Genomic DNA, 11,148 nt, shown 5'->3' with positions numbered 1-11,148 from the left:
TATCCATACAACGATGTTGCCCCGGCGATGTTCATTTATTTTATAATATGTAGCGCGTACGTAACAATACTTTCTTAACTAATATTTATTTAGTGAGTCATTTAATATACTTTTACATGTACGTTTATGACAAGATAAATGCTTAGAATACGTTATGGGCTACTATTTTCTTTTCATATATATCTATGCTTCTAAATATTGTGAAATTTTTTAACAATTATTCATCTTATGTTCTCCCTTAGAAACATGTATATCAATATACCAAGACCTATATTGTTTCTCGCTATTAAAACATAAGTTTTATTTCATTTGATAACATTTATTTGTCATGTTGACATTTTAAAGTACACTTATCTCCGTTGTCATATAACTTCAGTCTACTCGCTCTTAACGTTGTCATGATCATAAAGGGATAAACATGATCGTGTAGTAAAGTCACTTCACATCACTACAGTTACATTTGAACAGTGGTTATTTTTTATACTACATTTGTATGTTATGTTGTCTACATTCGTTTTTGGAGTACCTCATAAATTAAAATACATATAAAATATATTTGAGGTACATTTGACTTGAAATAAAAAAATATACGTTTTACAATCAACATTTTATAGCTAATAAAAAAGTATTGTATCGTATAAGTTTCTTACAAAAAAAATTACAACAAGATATAACAAAATTAACATAAAACGTTCTAAAGTTTTGTTAATACATTAACAGCCTTATTTAACATCAAAGTACTAATTTATTGAGCCAATTCCACAAATTCGCTGATTGTTTCAAAATACAGATTAGCATAATAACATATACAATCGTTCTAGCTCATCTTATATTACAAGCGATTTTTACTAGCCATCAATCAATCCATATAAATCAAATACATATATGTTCTTATCGATTTCTTTATACAGAATTAAATGCTAACACAGTAAAGACTGATATTAATAAAAGAATAAAACCAAATTTGAGCTACATCAAGTTATTGTACAATCAAATTCATTTCTCAAAAAAATATTAATCCAGTATAAAACGTGAAGCCCCACGGGCGATGGAACTGTTAGTATAATCCCCACGCATGTATGTATTCCTTTGATGTTTTTAAAGTGGAGCAAAAATACCAGTTCGTTTTGTAACATTCTGAATGTATACTCTTAGCTTTTTTCATTAGAATATCGAATCAAAATGTATCAATGTTTTTTTAAATATTGTTAGTTCAAATACAAAAATAACGTTAATAATGTGATTTTGAAAAAGAAAGTCGTCTTTTAACAGGAGACATATTTGTCAGATGTTTTAGTTTACTATTTATTTAAACAAAACTATAAATTTAATAAATCGAAGAATTTTATAATTCAAACAAGATTTTTAAAGATTTCTTAATTCACCAATTAAATATTTAATTTAATGGTCTTTATTAAAACATGCATAAGGTGTATATTTGAGAATGAAAACAGGTTCATTTCTGTTAAATCCTAGTCATTTTAGTTGCAGGATTGAGTTGTTAGGGCTAAATTAAATCATAAAAATATTTAAATTGTTTTATTTTACATGGTACTTTGATTCAAAACTTATATAGAAAGAAAGTCGTTAGTTAGTCTTTAAATGTGTTAGTCTTAAACACTATTCCAGTCGTCATTACATTCTCACATGACATGAGTTTTAACACATTAGTAGTACAAAGTTTATATATATCCTATTTTGAGCAAAAAATGTCACATTATTTATGTTTTTTTAGTTTTATATATTATACAATATGAGTTGATGTACTCGTCAAACAATAAAGTCGAATACCAAGCGGTGAGATGTAAAATTGTGTAGGTTAAAGAACACGTGATGTGGCAAATATTTTAATTGAAAAATTCCTTTTTTCAACAATTGTAATGGTGCATTTAATCTTCTGAGCTAATATTCTACTGAACTTTGTTGAAAAAACATAATATAGTAAAAATAAACATACATGGGCTATATGGATATATGGATTATATTAATAAGACAAAGTGAAAACGTTTTGGATATTAGGACGAAAAATTCGGAACGTTATTTAATATCGTTAGTAATGAAATTTGCTTTTTTGTGTTGTTTTAATTATCTTGATGTGATGATATCTTAATGAACTGGTGTCATACCAGGTAAGGTAGCCTAATATTAACTTAATACATATCGCTTGTTACATATATTTTTTTAAATTACAAATCGCCACAGTTACAAGTCTTAAAATAACGGATAATTCATACGACGAAAAAAAATCATCTTATTACAGTGACATCAAATTGTCTGAGAGTTTTTAAAAAAATGATCATTTTACTTTCTTCATTTTTAGAGTTTTAAGAAGACATAACTTTCAAATATTTTGCAACACTAAATTTTATTTTTATTTTATCACTTCGTAAATTTCTTCGTGTAAGGACATTTTGCTTTTATCACGTTGCTATAAAATAGCTTACTTTTCACTTAATCTAACCTACTCCTATATTTATAAAGGTGTGTTTGCTATTAGTCGTAGAAATATACTCATGAAAAACAATAGCCTTTTCTAAAGTCACGTTTTGGATGGTGAGCTCCACACAATAACTTTTGTAATTTGGCCAAACTTTTGCAATTAGTACTTTAACTATACATTGTTCGATATCAATTTATAAACAACTAGCTGTTGCCCGCGGCTCCGCCCGCGTATTGATCGCTTTGTCGCATAACCATATATATATCAGACTTAAAATTGACCATAACTTCTTTTTCCCTTTACTGATTTTGACGAAACAATGAAAATGCTCATAATTATATGTAATCCAACTGGGAAAACCGCGTTCAAATCCGTTCAGTACTTTTGAAGTTCTAACGTACCAGATAGACAGACAGACAACCAGACAAATATTCCGAAAATTGTTTTTTTGTTTCTATGACTCTTTTTTAATTGCCTCCTATCAGTTTTTTGGAAAAATATTTAATGTACAGACATTCGATTTTTACTGTCTTATTATATTTGTATTGATGAGTATAGGCTATTTACTGAGGTATTGAAATTAAATTTTATTCTATCATTAATAAAACATTTCATAAAATGGGATAATAATGAAAAATATAGGTTTTTCGATACCTTTCAATGTGTTTAAAACAATAAACGTTTATTACTTAATAATTTATATCTGAAAATTATTATTTTATGTAACTTATATAAATAATCCATAGTTTTGAATTTAGGCATATGATTTTACATTTATGTTTTTCTGTAACGAAATTTTCATTATATATATATATAAAATGTATAGTGTAAAATTTAATGAGACACTTGTAGAAATCGAACACAAAGGCATTATTGTTGGACAAATAAGATTGACCTCACATCCTTTTATCCCAAACAAATCTACAAAATAATTCACATCTTTTGTACATTTCTGACTAATTAATTGTGGGAATCGATACTAATTGTTTCTATGCTTGGTTATTAACGCGTTTCTATATTCTCCAGTAGTCTCTTGGTTTATGTTTTCGTTTGTTTTAGTGTTTTGCTAATGAAGTATTTATATATTCTACTAGCTTTCTATATGAAATAGTAACAAATAAGTTTTGGCTTTTGTAATAGCTTTATTATTTAGCTATTGTGCTATAGCGTATTGTTTTTGCCGTGTTCCTAGTAAAATAGGTATTATTATCAGAAAAGCGGCTTCATTAACCTCCAAATAAAGACCCATTGTTATAGCTTTAACTTTTGCGCAATGGCGTCGTATACTATCCGCTTTACAATATACGTTTTAAATAAAGAAATGTTACAAATTTTTTTACACAATATATATGTTATAACATTCATATTAGTTAATGGTCGTTCTTTTATTGAATACCCACATTAATATAATGAACAAGAAAAACGTTAAGCTTTTTATTTTACCTGCTATAATTGTATTAGGAAACATCAAGGCTACGTAGGTAAAGTTATAAAGAACTGTTTTTCTCAGATGTTTATTACATAGAGATTGTCACTTTCCGTTATTAACGCCGCAGAGCTGGCGTTGGCTAAGTAATTATTATACATAAAAATATATATTTAAACTAACACATTGATATATATGTTTCTTGTATATAGTGATTTAAAATGTGTATAGATTTCATCGTCTTTCATTACCCATTGCATCATGTGTCTCAAGAGCTTTAAAAGACATAAGTACTAAAGTTAGTACCCAAGTAAGTATCCACAATTTTAAGAATTTTTATATGACATAAAACTAACGATCGGTTTTGCCTATGATAAGAAGTTTGTTTAAAATATTTTATTAGAAGTTTGTTTAAATTTACTCAAAAATAAACTAATATGAAAAAGTACGTATCATTTTAATAACTTATTATGTGCCCCAGTTGCCTTGCAAATAATTGCTAAACTAAAAATTATCTTACAACGTTTTGGGTATCGTGGGAAATTAAAGGAAATTTTGTTATTTTTTTAGTAATCTTTACAGATTTTCTCATAAATCCAACAGATAATTAAAATTCCTATATTAATAATTTCATAATTATAGTTATTATGAATATAACCTGTTTTTTACACGAGACTGTCTTTTTTACACGAGAACACGTGTATAGTATGGGAGGATAGTAATGTAGATAGTAACATGTGTTGTGTTCGGAAGTCGTTAGACCTTAAAAATATAGGTACCGCTACTTAAAGGAAACTTATTTTGTTACTGCAGTAATAAGATTTATATTTTAAGAATTAAAAAAAGTAAATGACATAAAATAATTAATGTGAACTTTCTTGCTTTATGTATAAATAACTCTAAAAAACTTAAACTTATACTTCCACTTAAATTAATAGGCGAGGAAATAAAAATAAAACGTACATAAAATTTTAGTTCATTACACCAATAACATAGACTTAATATATAATAAGTTAAAAAAGACCTAACTACATTGAGGCTAATTTTTTTTTTAAATTCCATGAAATTCCTTTTTAACAGGAATCCATGGCCGTTATTGGTTTTGTAATACAAAAAAAAAAAAATCAAAATTATATTCTCAATGGTCAATTACTTAAGTGGCTGACCAACCACATAGGCTGACTCCATTAATGTGATGCTCCATAGATTCTGAGCAGCCCTGAGTGCATATTATGGTCCACTTCCAAATTATCTCCAGCATATCACTTCATATTTTATAATCAAATAATAAAATACTAGTACTGGAAATGAAATGAATGAAAATCTAAATGTCTCTGTCTCAGGACTCATATACTTACATATGTATATTACTTAGTTAACCTATGTATGTTTTATTAAAGTTGCAAAGGCTTATCCTATTACGAAATGTTCAAATTGTTGTAATCAAAAAAGTGTAAATACAGGAAGAGGAACTCTATATTTTAGAGGTTGCTGGTTCTACTCGTGCCTACTAATTATTTATTCTACATTGTCTATTTGAATTTTAATTCAAGTTATAATACAATGGACATAAGGTATTAAAATAAAATATTTATGTTTTTTTTTCTAACGGGAAACATAGAGTTGATATTACAATATTTTATATTATAGATTATAAAATTTGCCAGAATAGTTTACTAGGAATGAGGGTATAATTCACAAATATATGAATAAAAAATACAAATATTACAAAGAGATTACGATTAATACGATTAATTAGAAACTTCACAGGCCTCTTATTCTATATTATTTTAAAAATAATTTCTATACAGGCAAATTTTCTTTAAACTACAAATAAAATCGAAAATATTCAGATTGAAAATTTAAATCATGTTATATAAATGATTACAGCTATTGCAAAATCTTATAACAAAAGATTTTTTGCTATAATTGGCTATACAAAGTAAAACAAAAGTATTTTTAAAACTTTTTCTTGGACGAGGAAAATTTTGTTGAATTCTGTTCAATAGGTATTTTGAATCAAAATATTGTCTCTTTTTTAACGTCGCGTCTTCAACGAATCATAGTGAATTATTTTCATCTGTGCCAGACTTTTTTTTACCTATTATTTTTTTTTAATATTTCTTTTAATTACTTATTATAGTTTTAATATTTTTAATGTAGGAACTGTAGTTCCAAACACAGGACGCGAACTCTGCGTTGGTTCTTACAAAACTATTAAGTAGCAAGTTATATTGTTGTGTTGTATTGTCTTCCATATGTAAGCTCCTGATCAAGGGTAAGTCCAAGTCTCTCCTGATTCTGCTTGACCGTCAGATAGAACCTAAACCTATTCAACAGCTCATCACGTACAGTGTACACCCGTAAAAAAGTTTTGTAAGGAGTAATTAGTGTAACATTATGAAATGCCTCTGAATAGGCTGTGTACATGATATCCACCTGACATCCCTGCTCTTAAACGTTAAGAACAACATGAAGAAATACACACAAAGGCTGGTTTCGATAGATTGTTTTTTAATAAATCCATGTTGAGGAATTGTAATAAAAGATAATCACATATGACTTGTTACGTAATTTCGGAATAATTGACATTCTGATATTATATTATTTGAGATATTCTTCATTTTTTGACAAGCAAAAATCTCCTGGTCAAGTAGTTTAATCAAAGGGCTTTGAATGTTGTTCAACTTGAGATAGAGTTGTAGCCGGAGAAGTATTTGAGTTGAAAGTAATAAAACATCATTCTTATTACATAAAACAAATAGACACTTCCGATTGCTGGACGAGCGCAACACAATAGTTACTAATAATGAAGTTAAAACGGTTCGAAAAATAATATTGAGAATCATATGGTCTTTTCCATTTAAAGTCAACCGCCAAGCTCTAAATACAACAACGCTTGATAAAAAAGCGTCTATAGCTTATGCGAACAACGCCTATGTCACCACTGTTTTGTGGAGTCATGCGCTCTTTTGTTACAGTATTGAAACTAATCCCATAATTAGGCTGCCCTCTGTATTACCGCCGCGTCACTTCCGTCTTGCCTACTTGTTTTTGTTATTCATAAAATAATAATTAACGATTTCTTTAAATATCGTTTTATGCTATATTTAAAGCAAATTTGAAGTACTAAGAAAATGATATGTTCAAATAATAAATAGTCATATTTTATCGATTATAACTATACAGCTTTTGAACGAGCTTTAGTAAACAATCGCGATTTACATGACCTTATCTTTGTAGCTTTACCTGTGCGATTTAGAAAAAGTATATGTTTATTTGTTGAGGAGCAGGTATTTTATAAAATAATAACGGCGTTGTATAATTTGCTTAAAATGTGGGTCGTGATTGCGACAAACTGTAAATTACCATTATATTTTCATACACTTTATATTGTATTTGATTGAAGACATATATAGTTTCTTCACAAAATAATTAAAGTAATAAAATTTCTAACAGTGTTAAGTTACTGATGGGCGGATATATCGTGTTTAGGGTTCACAAAGCTACGAATTTGTTTAATGAAGTAAAATGGAGCGGCTTCGTCAATTTCCAATTCGATAATGAAAATGTATCAATTTAAATTATCTATTACTACAAACAGTTTAGTTGATATTTTGAAACTGCTAATACCAACTTACTTACAGTCGAAATGGTTTATCATGCGTACGTTAATGGTTCATGTTCGTAATTAATACTAAACGAATAATTGGAATGTGGTAATGTGAAGTTTCATTATTCTCAGAATTCTGAACAGCCGAAATATTAATACTATGAATCCGGCTACGAAGATGAAACTGCGTGGTAGTTAATGGGATTGTTGATGTCCTAGATTTGATATGAATATTAATTGCCTGTTAGTGTTTGGATTGAAATAAAAAAACGTGAAAAAATTACAATTGAAGGAAATCGCGTTCTGGTTAATGTAACTGTACTTTTTGTTAATTCCTTTCTATTTGTAGTCTGTGGGTCAAAACAGAGAACATTCTATTTTTTTACATCATTTAGGAGTATTTTGAAAGAAACAATCGACTAGAGGTTTCTAAGAAAGTTAAGTAAATGTTTTAGGACAAGATTTATAAGATCGTTTGTTAGGTTCTATTAGTACAACGTCTGTGAGCAGCGGTTAAGACATAAGTCAGGTTGAGCTAGTTTCTGACAATATTATACGACAAGAGCGTTCCGACAAGAACACTGACTGAGAATTGAGATATGTTACAGAAATTTTGGACGTTTGTCATGTTTATTGTAAAGTGTATCCATATGATTATTACTTCATTTAATACTTTTTTCATTTTATAAATAGAATTAAATTTATTTTTTTTATGAATTACTAAATAAGAATTTTCGTTATAATGTAAATGAGCCCACACTATAGGATTGTATAATTTTAATGATAAATAATAATTAGAAATTCGACCAAAAAAACCATGATTTATCTACTTGAGTTATGTAATAATTCTAATCGACATAAGATTTTTTAAAGGAGGGAAAAACATTGTCTTATACGTATAGTTCCTCAAGGATTTTCAAAGAAAGCAGTTTTTTAGTCAATTATGAAGTCATACAATGTAGAACAGATTCATTTAAAGTATGAGAAATGCAATAATATCTTTAGAGGATTAGGTGTCATTGTGAAAATGAAAATTGACTTGCAACTTTATATGCAAATTGACCGATCAACTCAGCGACAGCAGAACGTGAACGATAGTGAACGTAACCCTTAAAAGTATCTCAATGTGCTCGTATTAACACTAGTGTGATAATTATGGGTAGTTCCAAGCAATTAATAAAAAATATTGTTATTATAAATTTATAAAAATAATGATTGAACTTCATACTCAAAGAAATTTATAAAAATTACTAAAAATGTAAGCCGAAGCGATTAAGGGTTTAACTCGGGTAGCATGAATGGCATATTATATTAGAAACGCAGAACAAAAGACTTGCTATAGGAGTGAATTGAAATTGGTTTTTATGTACGTATATAAATATATGATAATGAAATATCTTGCTATATATTTTCATAATTTAATATTGAAAATTTTAATTATATTATTAATTATATGAAATGGCTTAGTTTTATTTTTTATAACAAAGCAAATTTGAAATATATTAGATTCGCAATAATTTCTACTTGAAATATTTTCAAAATTGTCTCTTACGTTTCAATAAATTTTTTGGCTGGCTCTTCGATATAATTCCATGGTTTGCTCTTCTGCTCCATGGACTTCAGGAAATCGTATTTTTTCAATTTTCATTAAATTAACAATTTTCTTTATTTGTCTTTTAATATAAGAGAAAGATTTTTCTTTCGGTTCATTAGAATTTTTCGGCGGGCACGACCAGTCCTGAAGTTTTATAAAAACATCGCGATGTTGATCGCACAGTTTTTTCTTGACAGGTTTAGTACTAGTATCTTTAATACTTGCTGTGTGCAAAATACCTATACTCTGTTTTGGATTTACAATTGTTTGAACACTTGTAGCTTTACTGACACGTTCAATACTTGGTCGTTTTGTTTGTACAGCGCAATGAGCGTGTTTCATTAGGGGCCGTCCAATTTGGATACATTTTGTTTTAATTCTAACAGGTTCTTTTATTTCACATGGTACAACATTCGGAATATTTACTGGATGACTTTTTATATTCGTTTCGTTTTCATTATCTTCAATATTTTGTTTGTTTTTATTGAAAATTCGTTTTTGTATAGCAGTTAATATTTCGCTTGATGGATCGTTTACTAGCTGAGCGATTCCCCAAAGATAATTCGACATTAGAATTATTAGTCGACGATAATAGAATTGGTAAGTAAATGACAGTGTATAAACTTATTTCAAAGTTTATAAAATACTTAGATCATAAAATATGTCTATAAAAACAAAGGGTTACAAAAAATGTTACTTTTGACAATCAACTACAGCAGAAAATAAGGTTTTATGTATTTTCCTTCATACATCTTAAGTCATTCAACCATAAACAAAATGTACTATATTAATACAAAAATTTAAGTAATTTTGGAATATTTCAATAAACAATTGAATAAAAATTCATGATTAAAATGAATATTAATAATTGGCCACTTATTAAAAGTTATAAAAGTTTGATATTAACGAGCCACAAAGATTTTTGACATTTAATTAGGGCAAGGGATGTTATTATAAAAAGAAAGATGCAGTAATAAGTAGTAAATTAGTAAGTATATTGGTCAGTTATATATTGGTTGTCAGTTGGAAGAATAATTTTATTTAATATAAATTCACACTTACCATTACTACAATAAAATCATAAAAATTTCTTATTTTTCGCAATTTTTCTGTGAGATTTCTTATGGCATTATATTCGTAGTTCTGTTTTTTACTCTTTTTTTGTAATATTAAGCTTAAATGTCATAAATATTTTTATTTTAACTTAAAGCCATGCAAGGCATACCTGCTCTAATTTTTTTGTTGATTGGCTTGTCTGGTAATGGTTCTTTAGCAAACAATTCATTACGATTTAGGTCGATTTGTCTCTAGGGAGTGTGAGGCATTAATTTGTTAATACAGTCCAAATTGTAAGTGAATGTAAATAAAAAGATATTTTTGAAGCTTAAACTTTCACTCCCTCGCTTAGTTATACCACACCTCCAAATAACATAGTAAAATAATTTCTATATTATCACTACTCTAGTTTCGAATTGACAGAAGCTGTTAGCCTATATTATCACTAATTTTGACGTCAATTTTATATGTTGCTAATATAAATAAACTGTCTTATTAATATATGCAGTTCTACTTATCTGAAAGTAAAAACAAAATTATATGGATTAATAAAAAAATCCTACAACGCGTGACCTCTTTATAGTCGTGTTGGTAAAACTTGCGATACACGATGTTATAGTTATATCGGACTTGAGTATTTACACACTGTATCACAGATAAATTGATAGTTTTCGAAATATGTTTATAACGAGGAAAATTGTCCTTCCCTCCCCCTAGTAAAGGTTTATAAAAAATTGTATTAGTAAAGTTATATTGTTTTGTCTTGTTTAAAAGATTGTTTATTTATGGTAAATTTCCTCTTATTAGTTATATATGGATGAAATTTTATAGACATAAGATAAGATACCATTTGCCATTAAGGATTTCCTCAAGAAAAAACAGATTTTCAAAATACCGATTGTTTTAAGAGAAGTACCTATGAATTAGGAATTAGGAATTTAAGAAAAATATGAAAAAAAAAAGAATTTTATATTTAAAAACAGCAATAACAAAAGCTTTCATTTCTATAATTTTATGAA

At 27.8% G+C, this 11,148-nt stretch overlaps 1 protein-coding gene across 1 annotated transcript; it reads right to left on the bottom strand.

Moving 5' to 3' along the window:
* Positions 1-8,943: 8,943 nt before the first annotated feature.
* Positions 8,944-9,771, bottom strand: LOC116767660 (uncharacterized). Its single transcript, XM_032658083.2, has one exon. The coding sequence runs from the start codon at positions 9,641-9,643 to the stop codon at positions 9,035-9,037; it is 609 nt and encodes a 202-aa protein (XP_032513974.2). The 5' UTR covers positions 9,644-9,771; the 3' UTR covers positions 8,944-9,034.
* Between the last annotated feature and the right edge of the window lie 1,377 nt (positions 9,772-11,148).

Source organism: Danaus plexippus (assembly GCF_018135715.1).
Source record: "Danaus plexippus chromosome 9 unlocalized genomic scaffold, MEX_DaPlex mxdp_24, whole genome shotgun sequence".
Taxonomy (NCBI): Eukaryota; Metazoa; Arthropoda; class Insecta; order Lepidoptera; family Nymphalidae; genus Danaus; species Danaus plexippus.
Note: the sequence above shows the minus strand (reverse complement) of the source record. Positions and strands in the feature narration are given on the sequence as shown.